Source organism: Dendrobates tinctorius, unplaced genomic scaffold, assembly GCF_039654945.1.
Source record: "Dendrobates tinctorius isolate UK_male_01 unplaced genomic scaffold, ASM3965494v1 ptg000183l, whole genome shotgun sequence".
NCBI classification, from domain to species: Eukaryota; Metazoa; Chordata; class Amphibia; order Anura; family Dendrobatidae; genus Dendrobates; species Dendrobates tinctorius.
This window is the reverse complement of record NW_027361850.1, coordinates 5,847,419-5,875,060: the sequence shown is the minus strand read 5'-3', so window position 1 is coordinate 5,875,060 and position 27,642 is coordinate 5,847,419. Positions and strand designations below refer to the sequence as shown.

Sequence of the window (27,642 nt, the reverse complement as noted above, 5' to 3'; positions counted from 1 at the left end):
CCGGGGGGGGCCCAGTAGCTCTAGACGCTTTCACGATACCCTGGGATTATCATCTGGCCTACGCCTTCCCCCCAATATCTCTCATCCCCCTAGTACTCAGGAAAATATGGGGAGACAAGGCGACGGTAGTGGTAATAGCGCCCTTCTGGCCACGGAGAATATTGTTCTCCTGGCTGAGAAGGATGTCCGTAACGGATCCCTGGGTTCTTCAGAAACCCCAGACCTGCTACCCAGGGACCGGTGTATCACCCCCACATAAAAAACCTACACATGACAGCTTGGCTTTTGTGAGGGAGCTCCTAAGTAACAAGGGCTTCTCGTCAAACTTGGTAACCATGCTACTACAAAGCAGAAAGCCAGTAACCACTAAATCATATGGCAAAGTGTGGAAGAAATTCATGTCAGTGTCAGGCTCCGACCCAACGGGCGAAATCCCTGTAGACAAGATTCTGGAATTCCTACAGAGGGGGTTGGAACAAGGGTTAGCTACCAGCACCTTAAAAGTACAGGTGGCGGCCTTGGGAGCTTTGTATAACTATGACCTAGCCAAAAATAGATGGGTTTTGAGATTCATTAGAGCCTCAAGTAGATCTAGGCTGATCCCCCTATCCCCCTACGCACCCCCCCCCCCGGGATCTAAACCTAGTGCTAAATGCACTAACCAGATCTCCCCTCGTACCCCTAGCGGAGGTTACCTTAAAAATATTGTCCCTTAAGACCTCCCTCCTCGTAGCATTAACTTCTGGCCGCTGCATTAGTGATATACAAGCCTTGTCTGCCCTCTCACCCTTCACGCAAGTTCTGGATGATAGGGTAATTCTTAGAACCGACCCAGCATATCTCCCCAAGGTGTCTTCTCAGTTTCATAGGACCCAGGAAATCTCCCTACCCTCCTTCTGTACTAATCCCAAAAACAAAACAGAAGAGGTATTACACAGTTTAGACGTAAAAAGATGCCTGGTCCAATATTTGACAACCACGAGGGAGTTTAGGAAGGATAGGGCTCTGTTTGTCTGTTTTCAGGGTCCTCGAAAGGGTCAAAAAGCATCGAATGCCACACTGGAGAGGTGGATAAGAGAGGCCATCACCATATCCTACTCCTCCTGCGGGGCGGCCATCCCGGAGGACGTAAGGGCCCATTCAACCAGGGCAGTGGCATCATCCTGGGCGGAGAAAGCCGGCGCTTCGATAGACCAGATATGTAGAGCTGCCACTTGGTCTTCCCCCTCTACATTTTTCAGACATTACCGTCTAGACTTGACCTCCTCTTCAGATCTCACCTTTGGGAAAAGGGTTCTGGAGGCGGTGGTCCCTCCCTAGATGTACAATCTTTGTAATTCTCTCCGTGGTGCCGTCATGGGGGAAAAAGAAAATCGTAGCTACTTACCGATAACGGTATTTCTCTGATCCCATGACGGCACCCGTACATCCCCTCCCTTTCACACACACAGGTGTGCACATTAGAGTGAGTTAGTTAGCTTTAACCCCTTCACAACCCATGACGCCTACGTAGGCGTCATGAGAAGTCGTGCCCAAACGAGCAATGACGCCCCCGTAGGCGTCATGCTGTAAATAGCGTTCCTGCAGGTCGGGTGACCGGGGTCATTGGAATGTCACCCAACCCGCAGATACAGCACAACATGCAGTTAAGCCCAGGGGGGGTGGCTTTGCACCCACGTGGTTAGGATCGCTCTGATTGGCTGTTAAAAGTGAAACAGCCAATCAGAGCGATAGTAATATTTCATCAATGAAAATTGATGAAATATTACAATCCAGCCATGGCCGATGCTGCAGTAGCATCGGACATGGCTGGAGACACCGATTCGACCCGCCCCACCGGCGATCGCCCACCCGCCACTGAATGACAGCGGCGATCTGCCGCCGCTGTCATCATCTGCCCCCCCTCCCATTCCCTCCGCTCCCCGCCAGCTTCCGATCCCCCCCCTCACCCCCCGGTACCTTCTGAGTCCCCCTGTTGCTTCCGGTAACCCGCGGGTCCGGCTCGTGGGCGCCACCATCTTGGAAAATGGCGGGCGCATGCGAAGTGCGCCCGCCCGCATCTGCCGGCTGCAGATTCCATTCTTTCATTTTGATCACTCTCACAGTGATCAAAATGAAATAAAAAGTAAATAAACCCCCCCGATTATCACCCCCATAGGTAGGCACAACTAATAAAATAAAGAAAATATTTTTATTTTTATTTTTCCGTTAGGGTTGGAAAGAGGGTTAGGGATAGGGTTGGAAAGAGGGTTAGGGTTGCAAAGAGGATTAGGGTTGCAAAGAGGGTTAGGGTTACAAAGAGGGTTAGGGTTGGAATTAGGGTTAGGGTTGGGGTGGAATTAGGGTTAGGGTGGAATTAGGGTTAGGGTTTGAATTAGGGTTAGGTTTGGAATTAGGGTTAGAATTAGGGTTAGGGTTGGAATTAGGGTTAGGGTTGGAATTAGGGTTAGGGTTGTGGTTAGGTTTATGGTTAGGGTTGGGATTAGGGTTAGGGGTATGCTGGGGTTAGGGTTGTGGTTAGGGTTGGGGTTAGGGATGTGTTGGGGTTAGGGCTGTGGTTAGGGGTGTGTTGGGGTTAGGGTTGAAGTTATAATTGATGGGTTTCCACTGTTTAGGCACATCAGGGGGTCTCCAAACGCGACATGGTGCAACCATTGATTCCAGCCAATTTTGCGTTCAAAAAGTCCAACGGTGCTCCCTCCCTTCCAAGCCCCGACGTGTGGCCAAACAGTGGTTTACCCCAACATATGGGGTATCAGCGTACTCAGGAAAAATTGCACAACAACTTTTGGGGACTAATTTCTCCTGTTACCCTTGGGAAAAAAAAATTGGGGGCTAAAAAATTATTTTTGTGGAAAAAAAATGATTTTTTCATTTTCACAACTCTGCATTATAACCTTCTGTGAAGCACTTGGGGGTTCAAAGTGCTCACAACACATCTACATAAGTTCCTTGGAAGGTCTAGTTTCCAAAATGGGGTCACTTGTGGGGGGTTTCCACTGTTTAGGCACATCAGGGGCTCTGCAAACGTAATGACGACCGCAGACTATTCCATCAAAGTCTGCATTTCAAAACGTCACTACTTCCATTCCGAGCCCTGACGTGTGCCCAAACAATGGTTCCCCCCCCACATATGGGGTACCAGCGTACTCAGGACAAACTAGACGACAACCTTTGGGGTCCAATTTCTCCTGTTACCCTTGTGAAAATAAAAAATTGCGAGCTAAAAAATCATTTTTTGAGGAAAAAAATGATTTTTTATTTTCATGGCTCTGCGTTATAATCTTCTGTGAAGTACTTGGAGGTTCAAGGTGCTCACCACACATCTAGGCAAGTTCCTTATGGGGTCTAGTTTCCAAAATGGGGTCACTTGTGGGGGGTTTCCACAGTTTAGGTACATCAGGGGCTCTGCAAATGTAACATGATGCCCGCAGACCATTCCATCAAAGTCAGCATTTCAAAATGACACTACTTCACTTCCGAGCCCTGACGTGTGCCCAAACAGTGGTCATCCCCCACATATGGGGTATCAGCGTACTCAGGACAAACTGGAGAACAACTTTTGGGGTCCAATTTATCCTGTTACCCATGTGAAAAAAAAATTGCGGGCTAAAAATCATTTTTTCTTTTGAGGAAAAAAAATGATTTTTTTATGTTCACGGCTCTGCGTTATAAACTTCTGTGAAGCACCTTGGGGTTCAAAGTGCTCACTATGCATCTAGATAAGTTCCTTAGGGAGTCTAGTTTCCAAAATGGGGTCATTTGTGGGGGAGCTCCAAAGTTTAGGCACACAGGGGATCTCCAATTACGACATGGTGTCCGCTAACGATTGGAGCTAATTTTAATTTCAAAAAGTCAAATGGCGCTCTTTCCCTTCTGAGCCCTGCCGTGCGCCCAAACAGTAGTTCCCCCCCACATATGGGGTACCAGCCTACTCAGGACAAACTGGACAACAACTTTTGTGGTCCTATTTCTCCTGTTACCCTTGTGAAAATAAAAAATAGCGTGCTAAAAAATCATTTTTGAGGAAAAAAAATGATTTTTTATTTTCACTTCTCTACGTTATAAACTTTTGTGAAGCACTTGGAGGTTCAAAGTGCTCACTACACATCAAGATAAGTTCCTTAAGGGGTCTAGTTTCCAAAATGGTGTCACTTGTGGGGGAGCTCCAATGTTTAGGTACACAGGGGCTCTCCAAATGAGACATGGTGTCCAATAAGGATTGGAGCTAATTTTCCATTCAAAAAGTCAAATGGTACTCCTTCCCTTCCGGACCCTGCCATGCGCCCAAACAGTGGTTTATGACCACATATGAGGTATTGGTGTGCTCAGGAGAAATTGCCCAACAAATTTTAGGATCCATTTTTCCTGTTGCCCATGTGAAAATGAAAAAACTGAGGCTAAAAGATAATTTTTGTGAAAAAAAGTCCTTTTTTTTTACGGATCAATTTGTGAAGCACTATGCATCTAGATAAGTTCCTTGGGGGGTCTAGTTTCCAAAATGGGGTCACTTGTGGGGAAGCTCCAGTGTTTAGGCACACAGCGACTCTCCAAACGTGACATGGCAAGCGCTAAATATTCCAGCATATTTTCCATTCAAAAAGTCAAATGTGCTCCTTCCCTTCTGAGCCCTGCCGTGCGCCGAAACAGTGGTTTATGACCACATATGAGGTATCGGTGTACTCAGGAGAAATTTCCCAACAAATTTTAGGATCCATTTTATCCTGTTGCCCATGTGAAAATGAAAAAAATGATGCTAAAAGAAAATTTGTGTTGGAAAAATTAAAATGTCCATTTTTTCCTTCCACGTTGCTTTAGTTCCTGTGAAGCACCTGAAGGGTTAATAATCTTCTAGAATGTAGTTTTGAGTAGCTTGAGGGGTGCAGTTTTTAGAATGGTGTAACTTTTGGGTATTTTCTGCTGCATAGACCCCTCAAAGCGACTTCAAATGTGAGGTGGTCCCTAAAAAAAATGGTTTTGTAAATTTTGTTGTAAAAATGAGAAATCGCTTGTCAACTTTTAACCCTTATTACTTCCTAACAAAAGAAAAATTTGTTTCCAAAATTGTGCAGATGTAAAGTAGACATGTGGGAAATGTTATTTAGTAACTATTTTGTGTCACATAGCTCTCTAGTTTAACAGAATAAAAATTCAAAATTTGAAAATTGCGAAATTTTCAAAATTTTCACCAAATTTCTGATTTTTTCACAAATAAATGCAAAAATTATTGACCTAAATTTACCACTAACATAAAGCCCAATGTGTCACAAAAAAACAATCTCAGAATCGCTAGGATGCGTTGAAGCGTTCCAGAGTTATTACCTCATAAAGGGACACTGGTCAGAATTGCAAAAAATGGCCAGGTCATTAAGGTCAAAATAGGCTGGGTCATGAAGGGGTTAATACTAAGCCACACTGTGCCTCTATTAAGCTTAAGTTCAGTAATTTGATTCATTTTGGATTTTTTATAACCATTTGAGTTGCAGCTGAAAGTTCTGTGTAATGCTCTGTAAACCAACTGATGTGGGAGAGAGGTACCGCCTTTTTCATCTTTAGGTTTCCTGTCCCTGAGGGTGGATCTCTCTCCGTGGTGCCGTCATGGGATCAGAGAAATACCATTATCGGTAAGTAACTACGATTTTTGCCCCCAATTTTTTATTTTCCTAAGGGTAATAGAAGGAATTGGACCCCAAAAGTTGTTTTGCAATTTGTCCTGAGTAGGCTGATACCCCATATGTGGGGGTAAAACACTGTTTGGGCGATTAGCAGAGCTTGGAAGGGAAGGAGCACCGTTTGACTTTTTCAAGGCAGAATTGGCTGGAATTGAGATCAGACGCCATGTTGCGTTTGGAGAGCACGTGATGTGCCCAAACAGTGGAAACCCCCCAATTCTAACTCCAAACCTAACCCCAACACACCCCTAACCCTAACCCTAGCTATAACCCTAACCCTAATGGGAAAATGGAAATAAATACATTTTTTTAATTTTATTATTTTTCGCTAACTAAGGGGGTGATAAAGAGGGGTTTGATTTACTATTTATGGCGGATTTTTATGTTTGGCAGCTGTCATACGCTAAAAGGCGCTTTTTATTGTAAAATAGTTTTTGCATCACCACATTTTGAAAGCTATAATTTTTCCAGTTTTTGACCCACTGAGTCATGTGAGGTCTTATTTTTGTGGGACGAGTTGACGTTTTTATTGGTACCATTTTCGGGCACGTGACATTTTTTGATCGCTTTTTATTCTGATTTTTGGGACGCAGAATGAACAAAAACCAGCATTTCAAGAATTTCTTTTGGGGGGATGCATTTACACCGTTCCGCATGCAGTAAAATTGTCAGTACGATTACAGCGATACCTCATTTATGTCTTTTTTTATATTTTGGTGCTTTTATGCAATAAAAACAATTTTATATAAAAAATAATTATTTTTGCATCGCTTTATTCTGCGAGCTATAACTTTTTTATTTTTTCACTGATGACGCTGTATGGCAGCTCATTTTTTGTGGGGCAAGATGACGTTTTCAGCAGTACCATGTTTTTTTATATCCGTCTTTTTGATCGCGCGTTATTGCACTTTTTGTTCGGCGGTATGATAATAAAGCATTATTTTTTGCTTTGTTTTTTATTTTTTAAGGGGTTCGCTAAAGGGGTTAACTAATGGGACAGTTTTATAGGGCGGGTCACTACGGACGCGGCGATACTAAATATGAGTACTTTTAATGTTTTGGGTTTTTTTATTTCCAAAAAATGAATTTATTAGGGAATATTTTTTTTAAAATTTATTTAGCAATTTTTTTTTTTTATAAATTATTTTAAAAATTTTTTTTTTTTTTTTTTTTTTTTTAAGTTTATTATACTGTCCCAGGGAGGACATAACTGACATGTGACAGATCGCTGATCTGTCACATCACAGATCACTGTGACAGATCAGCGATCTGTCACAAGTAGTGCTGGAGGCTTCCTCATGCCGGAGCTTTGCAGGCATGAGGAAGCCGGCTCCCTGCAGGCCCCCGAAGGTCCCTGCCGCCATTTTGGATCCGGGGACCTGCAGGGAAGGAGGCCCACAGAGCAGCGCAGCACATCGCGCTGCTTCGGGGGTCTCAGGGAAGCATGGAGGGAGCCCCCTCCCTGCCGATGCTTCCCTAAACCCCCGGTACTCTGCGATCGTGTTTGATCGCAGTGTGAAAGGGGTTAACGTGTCGGGGGCGGTCCGTGACACAGTTGACCACTGCCTACTGCTACAGATTCTTTCTTCCCTTGGCATCAAAGACCTTGCCCTGTCCTGGATTTCCTCATACCTTTCTGACCGCACATTCAGCGTTTCCCACTCCCACACAACCTTCTCATCCCACCCCCTCTCTGTTACAGTCCCCCAAGGCTCTGTCCTGGGGCCCCTACTTTTTTCCATCTATACTCTTGGCCTAGGACAACTCATAAATTCCCATGGCTTCCAGTACCACCTGTATGCAGATGACACTCAGATCTACCTCGCTGGCCCAGATGTCACCTCTCTGCTGTCCAGAATCCCGGAGTGTCTATCAGCCATATTCTCCTTTTGCACCTCTCGCTTCCTAAAACTCAACGTAGACAAAACTGAACTCATTATCTTTCCTCCATCTCACATATCTTCCCTACCCGATCTATCTATTATGGTAAACGGCATCACGCTCTCTCCCGCACCTGAAATCCGCTGCCTCTGAGTAACTCTCGACTCTGCCCTGTCCAGCAAACCACACGTCCAATCTCTTGCCACCTCCTGTCGCTTCCAACTCAAAAATATTTCCAGAATCCGTCCCTTCCTCAGTCCTCAATCTACTAAAACTCTTGCACATGCCCTCATCATCTCCCGCCTTGACTACTGCAACACTCTCCTCTGTGGCTTCCCTGCTAACTCTCTTGCACCACTCCAGTCTGTCCTCAATTCTGCTGCCCGACTAATCCACTTCTCTCCTCGCTATGTCCCTGTCTTCCCCCTCTGCAAATCCCTCCATTGGCTCCCAATTCCCCAACGAATCCAGTTCAAACTACTAACACTGACCTACAAAGCCATCCACAACCTGTCCCCTCCCTATATCTCTGAACTAATTTCCCAATATCTTCCCTCACGTAATCTTCGATCCTCCCGAGACCACCTACTCTCCTCCACACTTATTCGTTCCTCACACAACCGCCTCCAAGATTTCTCCCGAATTTCCCCTATCCTCTGGAATGCCATGCCTCAACACGTCCGATTATCCACCACCCTCAGATCCTTCAAACGGAACCTGGAAACCCATCTTTTCAGGAAAGCTTACAGCCTGCAGTGACCATTCTGCCGTCTCACCACCGCCTGAGCTGCCGCCTCATCACCACCAGAGCTGCTGCACCTCCGACCTTCTGTCTCTTCCCCACTATCCCGTAGAATGTAAGTCCGCAAGGACAGGGTCCCCTCCCCTCTGTACCAGTCTGTCATTGTAAATTTGTTTACTGTTAACGATATCTATAACTTTGTATGTAACCCCCCTTCTCATGTACAGCACCATGGAATTAAGATCATCCTTTAATCGTCCCACCATGGGGAAATTCAGAACATTACAGTAGCAAGGCAGGAACAAGTACAGATACAGATGCATAAAGGCATTACATTGACAGTAGGTAGGTACATAAACAGGGAAAAAAAAAATGTAACCTGACTGTCACAACTTTGGATCTATCAGTTCTCTGTTTGGGTCGTTCTCCGTTTTGGACAGTGCTGGTTATACAGCCTAACTGCAGCAGGAAGGAAGGACTTTCAATAGCGCTCCCTCTCACATTTAGGATGAAGTAGCTGGTCACTGACAGTACTGCACATCTTTGTCACGGTCTCATGCATGGGATGGGAATCATTCTGCACCATGTAGCTCACCTTGGCCAGGATCCTCCTGTCGCCTACTTCCTGAACTGGGTCAAGGGGGCATCCCAGGACAGAGCTGGCCCTTCTAATCAGTTTGTCCAGCCTATTCCTATCCCTGGTTGATATGCCACTACCCCAGCACGCCACACCAAAGAAGATGACTGATGCCACAACAGAGTTGAAGAAGGATGCAAGGAGTGCCCCTCTAACTCCGAAGGCTCTCAGCCTTCTGAGCAGATAAAGCCTGCTTTGGCTCTTCCTGTACACTGCATCCAAGTGATGGGCCCAGTCAAGCTTATTATTGAGGATCACACCAAGGTACTTATAGGTGTCGACTATCTCAATGTCATTTCCCTGAATGTTCACCACTACTGGTGGATTTTTGCCCTTGCGAAAGTCCACCACCAATTCCTTGGTCTTCCCGGAATTAATCCTAAGGTGGTTCCTCTGACACCACTCTACAAAAGCTTGGTTAGTGTCTCTGTACTCTCTTTCATCACCTCCTGTGATGAGGCCTACTATTGCAGAGTCATCAGAATACTTCTGCAAGTAGCAGCTAGATGAGTTGCACCTAAAATCCGCAGTGTACAGTGTGAAGAGAAAAGGGGCAAGAACTGTACCTTGAGGTGCCCCTGTATTGCAGATCACCGTGTCTGACACACTGTCCCGAACCTTTACAAACTGAGGTCGGTTCGTGAGGTAGTTAAGGATCCAGGTGGAGAGTTGGAGGTCCACACCAACAAGGCCCAGCTTGTCTCTCAGTAGACCTGGCTGTATGGTGTTAAAGGCACTAGAGAAATCGAAGAACATTATTCTCACAGTGTTCCCAGGTTTCTCCAGGTGAGAGAGAGGCGCTATATAAATAAATAATAATAGGGACGGGTGTCAGCTGTGATAATCAGCTGACACCTGGCCGCGATCAGCGGCGCTCACCGTGAGCGCCGCTGATCGCTATGACATACTGTCCCGTCTATGGGCATAGGGGCCCGGGTACCATGGACGGGATAGTACGTCAGATGTCAGGAAAGGGTTAAACGCCAGCATATTTTTCTAGTTATTAAAAATACAATTGCCTTTTGGTGGAAGAAACCCGACCCACCATTATTTTCTGAAATTCTGGATAAGATCCATCAGCACAGCTCCATAGAAAAGAGATTCGCAATTGTAAATGACGGAATAAGCAAATACTCCAACAAATAGAAGGTTTGGAATACTAAATTTTGGAACGCTTAATCATATTTGGTCTGGTTTGAATTCGCTAGCTTGACTTCAAATATATACATTGTGTACGCGGTTACGGTAATTTAATTTTGTATATTCATGTACTAGTAAGGTATGGTCAAATAGACTTGTTCTCTATTTTTTTTATCCGCTTAACCCTTTTCCCTTGGTTTCCCTTTATTATTCCCTTTCTTTCCTTTTCCTTCCCTCCCCTGTTCCTATCCCGTTATTTTACTAAAAATCCAATAAAATATTTGAAAAGAAAAAAAAAAAAAGTTACTTTTGGGATATTACTAGCACTTGTTTTGCCATCCAGCTTGTCCTAATGCAAGAGGATTGTGAACACCACAGCAGGTTTTTTTTTATACTTGTCAGACATGTAGAGAAGCTGATTTTTGTAATTCTGTGCAGTGGTCTCTTGATTTTTGCCAGAGCTGTATATATGTATATAGAAACATCTGGGCATGTCAACAGAAGATGGACAGATTTCCATCTGTTGTCTGTGGCTATATGCTGACATGGTTAATTACCATGTCAGGAGATAGCCACAGTGCTAGGATAAAAGGATCAAAGGGATTCTTTGTTCTGGCTGCAGCTACTGCCTGAAGGGGTCCTGGTGCCAGCACTGATATAATTATATCAGTGCGGGTGCCCAAAACTTCAAAGTGCCCTGCCATCATGTCGGGGAGCGAGCAGGGACATGTGTGCCGGGATTGTGCATCGCAATAGCGCTCGCACCCTGCCAACATGCGGACTGGGGGCGTAGCCATACAGGAGCACGCCCCGCCAGATTTAAATATCTGGCGGCAGCGCTCGCTCTCTTTCTCCTTGGACACCATGATGAGCAGACAAAGTATCTTCCCTTTTTCTCAACTAAAATGTTGCTTTCACCCCATGTTTTCAATTTTCAAAAGAGATAATAGAAGAAAATTGTTTACAATTTGTTACGTAATTTCTCCTGAGTATGCCAATAGGGCGGTCGAACACTATTCTTGAGGCACAGTTCAAAGCTCAAAAGTGAAATAGCACCATATTGGAGTTCAGATGTTGCTGGAATGGTTAGAGGGTGCCATGTCACATTGGCAGAGTCCCTGAGGCGCCAGAACAGCAAAACCCTTTTATTACACCCCTCATTTAATTCATCTAGGAGTGCATTAAGCATGTTGACGTCACAGGTGCCCCACAAAATGTTAGGGTAACTTCACACTATGCAATTTTTCAGCGTTTTTTTTTCTTTTTTTTTTTTTTTCAGCAAAACCTGATCTCTTGGCAGGAAAGAATCTGCAGAAAAAAGCGTGTTTTTCTTGATTCTTTTGCTGCGATTTTGGCATGCTAGATTTGTCTCTTGAGCATTATGATAAAGTTTAGTGTTGAAAAAAAAGTCCTATTCTATAGAATCAGGTTTTGGCACAAAAAGCACAGCAAAACCTGACACCTGCATTTTTGGTGTGTTTTTTCACCACCTAATCATTTCAATGGGTGAAAAACGCTGAAAGAAGAGACATGCTCCATTGTGCAAGAAACCATGCAAAGCACAAAATCCTGATGACAAAAAACCAAGGGGTGTGCATGAGATTTCTGAAATCTCATAGACTTTGCTGGAACTGTAAAACACAGCTGAATATTTGCTTAAAAACTCATAAACAAAACGATAGTGTGAACTTAGCCTTATTACTATTGGGTGGTCATGAAAGAATAATTATATTTTTCCACTAAAACATTGTTTTAGCCCCAAGTTTTAATTTTTTTATAAGGGCTAAAGGAAAAAATGGACTGCACAGATTGTTGTGCTATTTCTTCTCAGTGCACCAACATGCTACATGTAATCAGGAACTACTTTTCAGGCACAGTGGAAAGCACAGAAATGAAGAAGCCCATATTGTAGTGCAGATTTTACTGTTAGGCCGGAGTCACACTACAGCGAGATACGGCCAAGTCTCGCAGGTTAAAACCAAGCTCTGGCACCGGCACTCCGGAGCGGATCGTGCAGCTCCATGTATTGCTGTGCGGCTGCACGCTCCGCTACAGAGTGCCGGCGCCAGAGCTTGGTTTGATTCTGTGTGTGATTCCGGCCTTATGGTTTCCTTGTACCATGACCTTGAAGAGCCCTTGAGGTCAGAACAGCAGAAGCCCCCATAAGTGACCCCATTTTACAAACTACATCTTTCAGTGAATTCATCTAAGGGTTCAGTGAGCATAGTCACACTACAGGTAAGTCAGAGAATTTGATACCATTGGGCAGTGAATAAAAAACAATTACATTTTTACCACAAAAAAAATGTTTTGGCCCCAGATTTTTCATTTTCACAAGGTGAAATGGGTAAAAATGGCACTAAAATTTGTCAACAAATTCTCCTGAATGTGGCAACACCCCATATTTTGCTGCACAGTACTTGGGAGGGATGGAGCACTCGTGACTCTTGGATACCAAATTTTCGAACAATAGTTTGTGGACTCCATATACTGAGCCCCTAAGAGCCAGAAGAGCATAATCCCCCAAGTGACCCCATTCTAGAAATTACACCCCTCTGGGAATTTATCTCCAGGTGTAATGGCCATTGTGACCCCATGGGTGTTTTCCAGACGTTGGACGTTGCTGAGTGAAAATTGCAAATCTGCCATTGTAGTGCCCAGTGTGTTGTAGTGCCACGTGCGTTGCAGTGCCCAGTACACTGTAGTGTCCATATATTGTGCCATAAATTAAGCTGGCTCTCATAGCTACAGAAATGCCAAATGTGGATGCTTAATGTGGTTTAGGCACACTGATGCTGTGAAGGGATAGGAGAATGTGTATTTGGGAGCGCAGAATAAAGTAGATATCTTTTGCACTTTTCCAGAGCCTTTTTACTACCAGTAACGTGGAAGCCCCCTATTTTTCCATTGACAGATGAAGGATCTTGTTTTTTTTGCGGATTAAGTTAAAACTTTTATTTGGAACATTTTAAGTAACATTTTGGATCAGATTTATCCTGTGCTCTACGCTGAGTAGTTACATTGGGGTTTCCATCTATATCTCTGAATGATATGGTTCAGATGAAGCCCTTGAGGTATCCATTCACTATATTGAAGCAGCAGAGTTACGCTGGAATCAGTCTGGCCTGTGTTCAGCAGTGTCTGTTTCCTAGGTGCACAAAACTGCGTGTTTTTATGCAGGCTTAAAAAGATGGACATTGGCCAGATATAGTCCATATTATCTCCATCTACCTCATTATAGGGAATCTTCCATCTTGGGTTCCATTTAAATCACGTATTTAAGAGATTTACACGAAAACCCAGGTGTAAGCTCTCAGCGTAAAGCGCAGGATAAATGTGAGCTGAGCCTTACTGTGATCATTGGGAGGCAGAATAAACGAAAACAATTGTTTGTTTTTATTATGTCGTTCACCGTGTGGTTGTCTATCAATCACTGTAAGTAATTTAGGGAATCCTATCAAGTTTAACATAAAAATCCCTGACAAATAATAAGGCGACACTCTAAATAATATGATACCAAAACTCCAAACAAACCCCTCTAATAAGAGATAAGGCCTACTTAAAAGGGGAAATATTGATTTAATTTAACTCTATATTATTGTGTAAAGTGTCACCTAATTATTTTTAAGTGTGGTTTTGTGATGTGTCCTCCATTTTTAAATGCATATCCAATAAAAAGAGAACGCCATTCACCGTGTCGTAAAAGTGATAGCGCAGCTTTATTCTTCGGGTCACTATGATTACAGCAATTACGTTGTGGGGGGTGCAGATCTGGTAGGAATGGCAGCCCTCTCCCTCTTGTAGCTTTCTAAATGCTGGGATCGCTATTGATCGTGGCACTTAGGGGGTTAAACAGCTATGGGTGGTACAATCTCCATGACGTAACTGTATGCCATTTTGCGGGAATCCAAATGTCATGATTTACAGTTAAGTTAAATGGGTTAATGTTCATCTTTAACCCCTTAATGACAGCCAATACGTCTTTTTACTGACCTGAGATATAAGAGAATATCATCCCCCTACAGGTGACAATCCAGCAGCTGTCGGCTGTACACTATAGCTGACAACTTGCTGTATCACAAACGATCAGTGTTGGCGCCGTCCATATCTGTTTAACCTCTTAATTGCTGCTGTCAAAAGTGACTACATCAAATAAATGGTTAATAGATTGTGGGGCCTTCTGCTTTAATCTAATTGACACACCGAGATCACGATTGTGTGGTCCTGATGTTTGCCATAGCAGTTCATGGCCAAATAGCGGCCTTAGAGTCTCCCGATTGTAGCGATCAGTTCAGAAGTTAGCGACATTTAGGTGGTAAACAAACACTTTTCCATTCCTGCTACTCCACTTTGCATTAATTCCTGAAAATCACCTGAAGGGTTAATAAACTATCTGACAGAAGTTTTCAATATGTTGGGGGGTGCTGTTTTTAAAATGGTATCACATTTGGGGTTTTCCAATATATAGGACCCCCAAAGTCACTTGAAACCTGGATATGTCCCTCAAAAAAATAAATTTTGAAAATTGCCTTGAAAAAATGAAAAATTACTGCTATATTTTTAAACCTCCTAAAAGGCTAACAAAATATATTAGAGTTTTAAAAATGGTGCTGATGTAAAGCAGGCATGAGGGAAATGTTATTTATTAATGTTTTTGTGTGGTGTGATTATCTGGATTAAAGGGATAATCATTCAAAGCTTGAAAATTGCATTTTTTTTACATTTTTTTTCAAGTATGTGATATGTTTTGTTTATTTATAAAAAAATATCAACTTAAATTTACCATTATCATAAATTATAATGTGCCACGAAAAAACAATCTCAAATTCACTGAGATTTGTTGAAGCGTTCCAGAGTTATTACCACATAAAGTGACATTGGTCTGAATTTAACAAATTGGCCCTGTCACTAAGGGGTTAAAGGGCATCTGTCAGAAGGATCGTCCCTCATAAGCTGTCTATTAGGGCATATGATCATAGGAACCTGAATACAATGACACCATGGTATCTGAGATTTGAGCTTTTATTCCAGAGAAATATTTGTTTTTCTTCTATGTAAATGAGCGGTTCCAGGCTATGGGTTGGACACAGATTTGGATGAGAATCTACCTTCAGAAATATTTTGTGTATTGGCCACTCCATGCTCTTCTGATCTCACTGCAGGGCTGTGTGTGACTATAACCGACTCATTTGCAAATTCCTCTCAGATTCCATCTCAAAGGCAGACAGGGTTGCCATGTCGTTGCAATACAGCAGAGCTGTGAGAGCTGCAGCAAATGTGTTGTTGAGAACACAAAGTTCACTTCTACTGTATTGTATAAGTTACGTCTCACACTATTAAAGCTTCCTTTTATTAAAAATAAGCTCTGAGGGCAGATTCTCATGCAAACCAATGTCAGGGCCTTAGCTCTGAACAGCTTATTTACATGTAAGAAAAACATGGATTTCTCAGTTTCTGAACATTGGATCACAGATATCAAGGTATCATTTTATTCGACTTTCTATGACTTGTGTGCCCATATAGACTGCTCAGGAGAGTTGATCCTACTGACAGATTGCCTTTAATGGTCATTAAATGCTATATCATTTCACCGTGGGCAAAGATTTTATGTTGCTAACTGTAGTTTTATAAATTTTACAGAATACTGTAAATGGAGGATAAACGGAAAAAGAAAAGTCCAAAAGTATGTGTAACCCAAACACTTCCACCAGCTCCTGTGAGAAGAGTTTCTGCTCCTCCAAGTAACAGCGCCACCTTCAGCTTAGGCCTCCCACATCCACCCTCACCAAAGCAAAGGAATAAGATCAAGAGGTAATCACTATATCATCTTTCATCTTTATTTTTTTATAGCGCTAACTTATACCGCAGCGCTTTACAGTTTTGCACACATTATCATTATCTATTGCTCATAGGAAATGTGTATGTAAGATGCCCAAGCGAGGTAGTCATGGGTGAGATTCTGTCCCCACTCGCTTTGGCATCCTACAGACAATTGTGGGTCCTGGCCGGGTGTTAGTGTTGTGAGGGCCTTGTGCCCATGCAGGCCACCGGTAGCCGATGACATTGGCTGGCCAGAACCATGAGTTCCACAGATTAGCAAAGGAGACTTCTGTTCAAACATGGGAACTTTAGGCTGTGTGCACACGCTGCGGATTAGGTGCGGATTCATCCGCGCGGATTTTGTAAAATCCGCAGGTGAAACCGCAGGTCAAAAGACCTGCGGTTTTACTTGCGGATTGCTCTGCGGTTTTGCCCTGCGGTTTTTCATCTCCTCAATGGAGGAGATGGCAAACCGCAGGAGAATCCGCAGAAAGAATTGATTGAAAACCGCAGATAATCCGCGCGGAAAATTCCGCACCGTCTGCATTGCGGTTTTTGATTCCAATAGGGAATCATGCTACTGTACACCGCAGCAAAAACTGCTGCGGGTCCGCAGCGGCCAAAACCGCTGCGGAACCGCGGCAAAATCCGCAGCGTGTGCACACAGCCTAAGTGAACTTGATGAGGGTTATATACAAGGGATAGCGGGTACACAATCTAAAGTAGTTTTCATTCACATTAAGAAGCCTTTTCACTAACATCATCCTTCCACTGTAGTCTACTCCAGGGCTGATGTAGCACACTATTTCGCCCTACTTCATTACAGCCTAGCTTGTCACCAGCGATTTCCACTATACCCACTCGGCGGCTCTGCGTCCTATCGCTATGGACGCCCTGGATCTACCGCTCTAGACCCTCACTAGTAACACAGTCTGTCTTCCTTAGATCCGTACCTTTGGCGTTTCTCAAGTTGAGGGTTTCACGTCATCCTATCCCAGGGCCCTTTTAAGGTAGAAGGCCACTCTGCCTCTTCTGTCAGTTCCTGGTCACGCTGAAAATGGCGCAATTGTTTTGTTTTTAACAAAGTTTGGAACTTTTTTCACCACTTAGATAAAAAAGAACCTATACATATTTGATGTCTATGAACTCAAAATGACCTGGAGAATCATAATGACAGGTCAGTTTTAGCATTTAGTGAGCCTAGTAAAAAAGCCAAACAAAAAACAAGTGTGGGATTGCACTTTTTTTGCAATTTCACCGCACTTGGAATTTTTTTCCTGTTTTCTAGTACACGACATGGTAAAACCAATGGTGTTGTTCAAAAGTACAACTCATCCCGCAAAAAACAAACCCTCACACGGCCATATTGAAAAATAAAGTTATGGTTCTGAGGAGAAGGGGAGCATAAGGCGAAAACACAAAACAAAAAAAAGCTCCAGTCATGATGGGATTAAAGAGGTTCTTCTGGACTTTTAACATTGATTGAATATAGATCATCAATATGGGTGGGAGTGTGACACCCTGCAGATCAGCTGTTGCCGGTGCCAACTGAAACCAAAATTACTGAGTTGCGTAGCTGCATAATCCATCTCCATCAAGGGTATAGTGTTTGTGGCTGAGTATCGCACATACGCCTCTTACTGATTGGAACAGGTGGCAGATGTGCATTACACAGCCATGGCCACAATGCAGTTGACGGAACTATTTTACGCAGCTACACAACTCAGCACATCCATCTTCTGCTGGCATCAGGAACAGCTGATCGGCGGGGTTCCCGGTTATTGCACCACCACTGATCAGATACTGATGACATATTTTTAAGGATAAGCCATCAATGTAAAAGTCCTGATCATTCGCTTTTAACTGTTATTAATTAGTTTTCAAAAAAAGACAGTGCAGTATACTACTTTTAGCGCAAATAATTTCCAAAATCATAATTTCCCTAATTATGGTGCATCAAGTTACACCCCATATGCAAAGTGCATTGCAGTTACAGTGGGGCAAAAAAGTATTTAGTCAGTCAGCAATAGTGCAAGTTCCACCACTTAAAAAGATGAGAGGCGTCTGTAATTTACATCATAGGTAGACCTCAACTATGGGAGACAAACTGAGAAAAATAATCCAGAAAATCACATTGTCTGTTTTTTTTTCATTTTATTTGCATATTATGGTGGAAAATAAGTATTTGGTCAGAAACAAGCAAACAAGATTTCTGGCTCTCACAGACCTGTAACTTCTTCTTTAAGAGTCTCCTCTTTCCTCACTCATTACCTGTAGTAATGGCACCTGTTTAAACTTGTTATCAGTATAAAAAGACACCTGTCTATGGTGAAGACCAAAGAGCTGTCAAAGGACACCAGAAACAAAATTGTAGCCCTGCACCAGGCTGGGAAGACTGAATCTGCAATAGCCAACCAGCTTGGAGTGAAGAAATCAACTGTGGGAGCAATAATTAGAAAATGGAAGACATACAAGACCACTGATAATCTCCCTCGATCTGGTGCTCCACGCAAAATCCCACCCTGTGGGGTCAGAATGATCACAAGAACGGTGAGCAAAAATCCCAGAACCACGCGGGGGGACCTAGTGAATGAACTGCAGAGAGCTGGGACCAATGTAACAAGGCCTACCATAAGTAACACACTACGCCACCATGGACTCAGATCCTGCAGTGCCAGACGTGTCCCACTGCTTAAACCTGTACATGTCCGGGCCCGTCTGAAGTTTGCTAGAGAGCATTTGGATGATCCAGAGGAGTTTTGGGAGAATGTCCTATGGTCTGATGAAACCAAACTGGAACTGTTTGGTAGAAACACAACTTGTCGTGTTTGGAGGAAAAAGAATACTGAGTTGCATCCATCAAACACCATACCTACTGTAAAGCATGGTGGTGGAAACATCATGCTTTGGGGCTGTTTCTCTGCAAAGGGGTCAGGACGACTGATCCGGGTACATGAAAGAATGAATGGGGCCATGTATCGTGAGATTTTGAGTGCAAACCTCCTTCCATCAGCAAGGGCATTGCAGATGAAACGTGGCTGGGTCTTTCAACATGACAATGATCCAAAGCACACCGCCAGGGCAACGAAGGAGTGGCTTCGTAAGAAGCATTTCAAGGTCCTGGAGTGGCCTAGCCAGTCTCCAGATCTCAACCCTATAGAAAACCTTTGGAGGGAGTTGAAAGTCCGTGTTGCCAAGCGAAAAGCCAAAAACATCACTGCTCTAGAGGAGATCTGCATGGTGGAATGGGCCAACATACCAACAACAGTGTGTGGCAACCTTGTGAAGACTTACAGAAAACGTTTGACCTCTGTCATTGCCAACAAAGGATATATCACAAAGTATTGAGATGAAATTTTGTTTCTGACCAAATACTTATTTTCCACCATAATATGCAAATAAAATGAAAAATAAACAGACAATGTGATTTTCTGGATTTTTTTTTCTCAGTTTGTCTCCCATAGTTGAGGTCTACCTATGATGAAAATTACAGACGCCTCTCATCTTTTTAAGTGGTGGAACTTGCACTATTGCTGACTGACTAAATACTTTTTTGCCCCACTGTATAGCGACTCAATCACACACATTGAAAAAAAATTGAGAACCTGAGTCTAAGCTAATTATAAAAGATGTAAATTTTATTAAAAAATATTAAAAGGACATATAAATTGCACATGAAAAAGACATGTATTGAGCACACAATTAGATAATATATAGGTGCTGGTCAGAGACTAGTTAACCCAAAGCAAATAGTATTGGTAGCCTTGTAGTTCACTCACACTAAAGCCGGGATCACACTACCGTGTGCGATCTGAAAAACTCGCATGAGTCTCTCGCATCAACACCCGGCGCTGCCGCCGGCACTCAGGACCGGAGCTATAGCTGCATGCATTTCTATGAAGCCGCAGCTCCGTTCCTGAATGCTGGCGGTAGCGCCAGGTTTTGATGCAAGAGACTTGTGCGAGTTTCTCACATTACACACGGTAGTGTGATCCCGGCCTAATGGGATATATCAGTAAATGTAGACTGTAATGCGTTGTTTTGACGCATTCCGTGCGCATGCATTTTTTTTTTACGCCTTTGGGCGGACCCAAAAATGCAACATGTTGCGTCCGGCGCGTCTAGACTCACACCTGGAAAAAACGCATGCGCACGAAAACGCAGACGAATGCATGCAAACGCAAGACCATGCGCATACCATGTTAAGCATAGGTACGCATGATGCATGCGCACAAATGCGCTGCGCATAAAAACGCTAATGTGAAGCCAGCCTCAATTATTATTATATGTGTCCAGGAGACCCGATCCGGTACAGTTTTCCTTCCTCAGGGAGCGTGGCTTATCAGGTCAAGAGTCTCCAATTATATATCCAGTTCACCCAACCATGTGGTAAAACCGAATCAGGTTGACGCAGCGGCGCATGCGCACCATCCCTGCGGCCATTCACAACAGAGCGTCACCCCTTCAGACGAGCTAGGTCATGTGGGACGGCCGGCGCCTAGCCATTACCGCGCAACCCAGCAAGCCAGAAAAGACATAAGAACGCTCCGAGAAGATCGTCTGAGGAAAGCACGCATGTACACACATCCTAAACAGAGAATATCTGCACTGCGGGAAGAAAATAGGTATCTTTCCGCAGTAAAGAGTGGAAATAGATGCTGAGTAAATCTACATCAGGTTCACGCAATATCGATCTTTCCCCTGTTAGATACTACATTAACATGCATAACCGATTACATATAAATGAGCATAAGTGCGTGTGCTTTATAAAAATTACATTAATTACCCAACATACAGATATCTTTAGAAAACGGCCGACAAATAAGAAAAGTCATATAGATATAAATATTTCATATACCAGCAGACTACTCTTGTAGAATTTAACTGTAGGATATCTTTTTACCATACATTTGGCTAGTAAATTCTACAAGCATTGGAAGATTTTCCCAGTACATACACCAACTATTTCTTCATTCGTTCTTACTGATCTATTGTATCGGATAAGGGCAGCATTATCTCATTACATGGCAGAAATACAGATCATTTTAAGGGCATGATCTGATTTGAATGGTTAGGAGCCAATTTATACAATTTACAGTATAATACGTTTGGATCTCATTTTGAAACTCAACTTAACATACAAAATTCAATGTACCCATTCTATTGTGGAAATGTTATGGGTTTTCACAACAGAGTTTACCCTTTGCTATGCAAAAACCACTTGAAAGAGAGAAAATGTTTAACATGTCTAGAACTCCAAGTACTTTTGTTTTAATGCTACATGTGGATGGGGTTTCCAACACCAGGGCCGATTTTAGACAAATTGGGGCCTTAGGCAAAATTCAAAGTGGGGCCCCCATGTCCATATAAAACAAGTACATGTTACACCGATATCGGTGTCACCAGTGTTTTCAATCAGTGTGCCATTCATGTGCCATCCGTGTTTTTCCGGTATGGATAATGGAAATTAAATTACAAAACTTCTTATATACTTTCCATGTTAAACACGGACGGCACACGTACAGAAAACGGACAGCACATGTACGGCATGTTTACATGGACCCTCAGACTTGTATTGGCCCTTGTCATCTGTGCTGCTTGGAAAATACGGACATGAGTGCAGCACCGTAGGTCAAAAAGGGGACACGTGGCATCTGTGAAAAACATGATTGGTCGTGTGAAGGGGGTTGTACAGTCACATAATAGAAAACAGTAGCAGAATTGCCATCTTTTTCTATATCCTACCTCGCAAACGGCAGAATAAAAAGCGATTAAAAAAAGTCCTACACATCCCCCAAACTACTCCGCTAAATCCCCTCTGGCTCCGTGGACGATGGTTATTATTCACTTTGCTGCTATAATATAAGGTGAAGCCACAAGACCCCTGCAGCCCAGTGCTAAGACTAGGGGAGACCCCTGGAGCCACAAGACCACTGCAGCCCAGAGGTAAGACTGGCAGAGACCCCTGGAGCCACAAGACCCCTGCAGCCTAGTGCTAAGACCAGCGGAGACCCCCGGAGCCACAAGACCCCTGCAGCCCAGTGTTGAGACTGGCAGAGACCCCCGGAGTCACAAGACCCCTGCAGCCTAGTGCTAAGACTGGCGGAGACCCCCGGAGCCACAAGACCCCTGCAGCCTAGTGCTAAGACTGGCGGAGACCCCCGCAGTCACAAGACCCCTGCAGCCTAGTGCTAAGACTGGCGGAGACCCCCGGAGCCACAAGACCCCTGCAGTTTAGTGCTAAGACTGGCGGAGACCCCCGGAGCCACAAGACCACTGCAGCCTAGTGCTAAGACTGGCGGAGATCCCCGCAGTCACAAGACCCCTGCAGCCTAGTGCTAAGACTGGCGGAGACCCCCGGAGCCACAAGACCCCTGCAGTTTAGTGCTAAGACCGGCGGAGACCCCCGGAGCCACAAGACCCCTGCAGCCTAGTGCTAAGACTGGCGGAGACCCCCGGTGCATCAGTGCTGGAGCTGCGGGGGATTAATCATTTCATGCTAATTGTTTTTACATTCTCAGAAATCCCCTGTAGTGTCTGTTCACAAGAACCATTTTTGCTGCAGATTGATCTACAGTGTTGGCAGGAAATATTCAGCGTTTTTGCAGCCTTTTCATTTTCATTTTTTTTGTCCCATTCATTTGTATAGGGAAAAAAGAGCTGCAGAAATGCTGAAAGATGACAGCAACAGATTTATATGAAAAAAAAAAATTAAAAAAATTTCGTCTGTCCGGCGTCCGTGTCTATGTCTGGCTGGCGTCCGTGTCTGGCTACTGTACTGGGACAGCGTAGAATAGTATAGTAGCCTGCACTTTTCCACACAATAGTATATTAAGCCCTGTTCACACTGTGCTTCTGCAGTTCGTCCAGGGGCTCTGCCTGAATCCCTCTAAAATAGGATTCACATAAATTCCTGATGGGGCCAGAGATGGCACTAACACCGGCAGAGGTCAAATGAATTTGTTAGTTTTTTTCAGAAATTGACTGATTTATTTTCTTAAGCCGGGTGCACACAATCAGGAATTGGCAGCGCTTTGGACGCAGCACATGTTCGCTGCCGGATATTGAACGCAGCTGACTCCACATGTGATCAATGAACCGTACGGATTCACTGCGTCCAATGCATTGTACGGGTGAGATTTATCGCATCTCCACAAGATAAATAGACGTGTTGTGATCTGGAAAGACTGGCCGCATGTCCGTCTCTGTGGGTGAGCCGCGGGCGTCTGTGGACACATAGTGGGCATAGGATTTCTTGAGATCCCATCCACTATGCTGTAACATCTGGACGCTGCACAAGTACACAGTGTCCAACCCGCAGCGATTACTGACCGCGTGCACATACCCTCAGAGTCTGTCTGTGTTTTTTTGTCTAAAAGTGGCCACTTTTCTGTGGCTGTTGGAACACACTGAGACATTCAGAAAAAAAAACATCACATGTGGGATTCATGTGAACTCCATTCCTGTCATTGCAATCTATGGCTCTATAGGGAATTCAGGCAGAATGCAACAGTAAAGAAACACAGTGTGAACAGGCCCTAATGTAAGACACAGGCATTAGACATACCATATTTTTCGTATTATAAGATGCACTTTTTTCCCCAAAAATTTTGGGGTAAAATGGGAGTGAGTCTTATAATGCAGATATACCTTACCGGCCATGGCGGAGCAGGGTCCCAGGGTCTCTGCAGGCCGCAGGCTGGGATGAAGGGGTAATCGCAAGTGTGGCGCGCCGCTGTAGGTGTTCGGCGCAGCGGGTGTATGGAGCTGCGTGGGCTCTGCCGACATTTTGTGAAAGGCCAGAGTCCCCGTAGTTGCATGGTTTCCTATGGGGTGGACGCCCGGAAAATGGCTGCCGGGGGTAGTGCATGCGCAGATGGAGATCTCAGTGCTGAGTTCTCATCTCCCGAGATCTTGGTGCCGAGATCTCCATCTGCACATGCGCCACCTCCGGCAGCCATTTTCCCAGGAGTTCACCGAATAGGAAACCATGCAACTAGGGCGGCACGGTGGCTCAGTGGTTAGCACTGCAGACTTGTTGCGCTGGGGTTCTGGGTTCAAATCCCACCAAAGACAACATCTGCAAGGAGTTTGTATGTTATCCCCATGTTTGCGTGGGTTTCCTCCAAGTTCTCTGTTTTCCTCCCACATTCAGAAGACCTACTGATAGGGAATTTAGATAGTGAGCCCCATTGGGGACAGTGCCACTAAAGTCTGCAAAGTGCTGTGGAATTAATAGCGCTATGTAAATGAGTAAAAATAAATAAACTGCGGGGGTTCTGGCCTTTCACAAAATGTTTGCAGAGCCCCTGCAGCACTGAACACCCACTCATCGCGGCCTGCAGCAATGCTCCACTCCTGCCTCCTCCAGCAGCGACCATGGGACCCCACTTCACCGCAGCCACCACCCCTGGTAAGCAGTAAGACGCATGGATTATAAAAAGCACCATCATTTTATTACAAAAAGTTTTTTTTCCTATTTTTCTCATCAAAATTTGGGGTGCATTTTATAATCCAGAGCGTTTTACAATCCGCAAAATACGATAAATTACTGATGCCTGTTATGGCGACACCACAATTACAGAACTATATATGCAGCACATATACACATTATACATGTACACACATTATATATACTTTATAAATATAGAAACATACACTATATACTGTATATACAGTATACAGACACATACAGTGTGTACAAGCACATATATAAAGTATATACACACATTCAGTGTATATACAGTATGCTCTCATACATATACAGTTTATATATTTTATATATGAACAACGACAAAGCAAAGTCCAGCAATAACGTGAGCAATCCAGGATGCTGTTAAAAATTTTTTTCTTTTTATTCATAAATCCATTAAAATGCAATGGTCCAAGCAGTTCATATATATATACACACACACGCACCACAGATATACACAATCATACTATATACTGTATATATGCACACACATACTATATACACATATACAGACACACATTGTATACTGCATATGTACACACACAGATACACATATACATGTATACTTACCAGGTTCTGCGGCTTCACTTGTACAGATCCATTCCGAGGACAGTGCTAGGAGCAGCTATAATGAGGACTCAGGAGGAGATGACACAGACACACTGTAATAATTACATGGGCACTATGGAATCTGATTGCGAGAGACAATATGAGAGAGACCAAAGTTGATGTAAATAAGTATATTTCACAAGAATGACAAAACTAAACAGAGTACTTCCTGCAACAGTAACAGAAACACAGCACAATATGGAATAATGCAGGTAAAGCAGAACTAGCAGTACACTTTCTGCAATTGTAACGAAAACTCAGCACAATATGGAAATTATATAAGTAGGGCAAAACGGTCAGTACACTTTCTGCAATTGTAACGAAAACTCAGCACAATATGGAAATTATATAAGTAGGGCAAAACTGTCAGTACACTTTCTGCAATTGTAACGAAAACTCAGCACACTATGGAAATGTCCTAAGTGACTGAAGAGCGGGCTAAGACCGCTAATAATAACCAGTCCAACTGTACTAATACTCAAGTGCGCACAGGGCACAGAACGTAGGAGTCCAGCAGCAGATATGTAAGCAAATATACGATATTAATGAGGCAGTCCCACGATATAGTAAATCAGCATGCACACAGCACTAGGGTGCGTAAGTCCAGCAAACATAAGGGTGAAAAGCACACGGTACTCAAACGTAGAAGTCCAGCATAACACAGGAGAGGCAAAACACTAGAAGGTCACTATATGTACCTATAGGGCTGAAAGTCCCGCACAAGTCCAGCAACGCAGCTCCAACAGACATTGACCCAGAGGAGATGGCAAAAGTCAGGATTCCTTAATGGCCACAGCAGCAACAAGGGTGATCAGATCTACACCAAGAGTCCAGACAGGTGCATGGAGGGAGGACTTGGAGCTGCCACGAGATAAATCCAAATTAGACGAGCCAGTTCACATGTGGAGGGTGCATGTCCAAGCTAGTTAGCATAGCTGAATCAGGAAAAAAGGAGATTGACAGCACTCCAGAAATAAAGAAAAAAATATATACTTTATTGTGGCAAATTAAGCCATATTAAAATCAAGTTGCCTGACGCTTTTCGAGTGCCTGGTGTGCACACTAGGCACTCGAAACGCGTCAGGCAACTTGATTTTAATATGGTTTAATTTGCCACAGTAAAATATATATTTTTTCCTTTATTCCTGGAGTGCCGTCAATCTCCTATTTTCCAGAAGTCCAGACAGTAGTTGAGCACAGCAGGGCAGTAGGCAGCAGAATGTAGAGAGAAAGAGCACTGAGTAACGAGCAGCAGCCGCAGCAGGGAGTCCACTAGCAGATGGGAAGGAGCAAGACAGCAAAAAAAATACTCAGGCACAGGAGAACACATGACCCGGACTTAAATAATCAGGACAGACAGGAAGTTCCTTGACAGGGCGAGATCCAAGACTCTATCTTGGATCAGGGCGAACAGGCACAAGAAAAGCCCGGAATCCTTACACACAGGGCTGCAGGCATCTTCCTGGCTGGCTCTGACTGACCGCTGTTATGCTGTAATCGGTCCTTCCCCCTCACTCTTAACTTGTAACCTGAATGCAGGGAGAAAGAGGGAGAGTTGGGGGCTGGAGGGGGGTTTGAGAGAGATGTTCCGGGACTATATAGGATGCACAGTGTTATTCACTGCTGTACAGCCTCTGTGCACTTCACAAAGGGGCTGCAAATTCGGGGGCCCCCTTTGTGGGTTGGGGCCCCAGGCATCTGCCTGGTCTGCCTGTCCCAAACGCTGGCCCTGTCCATCCCTTATCCACGTGTATTGTACTCTAGATTGCCGTATACAGTGGGGAAAAAAGTATTTAGTCAGCCATCAATTGTGTAAGTTCTCCCACTTAAAAAGATGAGAGGCCTGTAACTGACATCATAGGTAGACCACAACTATCTGAGTCAAAATCAGAAAACAAATCGAGAAAATCACCTTGTCTGATTTGCCAACATTTATTTTGCAAATTATGGTGGAAAATAAGTATTTTGGTCATTAACAAAAGTTCCTCTGAATATTTTATTATATATCCTTTGTTGGCAATGACAGAGGTCAAATGTTTTCTGTAAGTCTTCACAAGGTTGGCACACAATGTTGGTGGTATGTTGGCCCATTCGTCCATGCAGATCTCCTCTAGAGCAGTGATGTTTTGGGCCTGTCGCTGGGCAACACTGTCTTTCAAATCCCTCCAAAGGTTTTCTATGGGGATAAGATCTGGAGACTCTCTAGGCCACTCCAGGACCTTCATATGCTTCTTACGAAGCCACTCCTTCATTGCCCTGGTGGTGTGCTTGGGATCATTATCATACTGAAGACCCATCCACATTTCATCTTCAATTCCCTTGATGATGGAAGGAGGTTTGCACTCAAAATCTCACGATACATGGCCCCATTCGTTCTTCCATGTATACGAATCAGTTGTCCTGGTCCCTTTTGCAGAGAAACAGCCCTAAAGCATGATGTTGCCACCTTCATGCTTCACAGTAGGTATGATGTTCTTTGGATGCAACTCAGCATTCTGTCTCCTCCAAACACGACAAGTTTTGTTTCTACCAAACAGTTCTACTTTGGTTTCATCAGACTATATGACATTCTCCCAATACTCTTTTGGATAATCCAAATGCTCTCTAGCAAACTTCAGAAGGGCCTGGACATGTATTGGCTAAAGCAGGGGGACATGTCTGGCACTGC

The 27,642-nt window shown here is 43.9% G+C and overlaps 1 protein-coding gene across 2 annotated transcripts in view; it reads left to right on the top strand.

Moving 5' to 3' along the window:
- Positions 1-5,546: 5,546 nt before the first annotated feature.
- CCDC28B (coiled-coil domain containing 28B) overlaps positions 5,547-27,642 on the top strand; it is a 47,693-nt gene continuing 25,597 nt past the window's right edge. The window contains exons 1-3 of one of the 2 annotated variants that reach the window (XM_073551957.1): positions 5,565-5,624; positions 8,523-8,640; positions 15,713-15,883. In XM_073551957.1, coding sequence (XP_073408058.1) covers positions 15,723-15,883 — 161 coding nt within the window. In that variant the 5' untranslated portion in view covers positions 5,565-5,624; positions 8,523-8,640; positions 15,713-15,722. Of the gene's footprint in view, positions 5,625-8,522; positions 8,641-15,712; positions 15,884-27,642 lie in introns of both variants that reach the window. The other variant, XM_073551958.1, reaches the window with a different exon arrangement.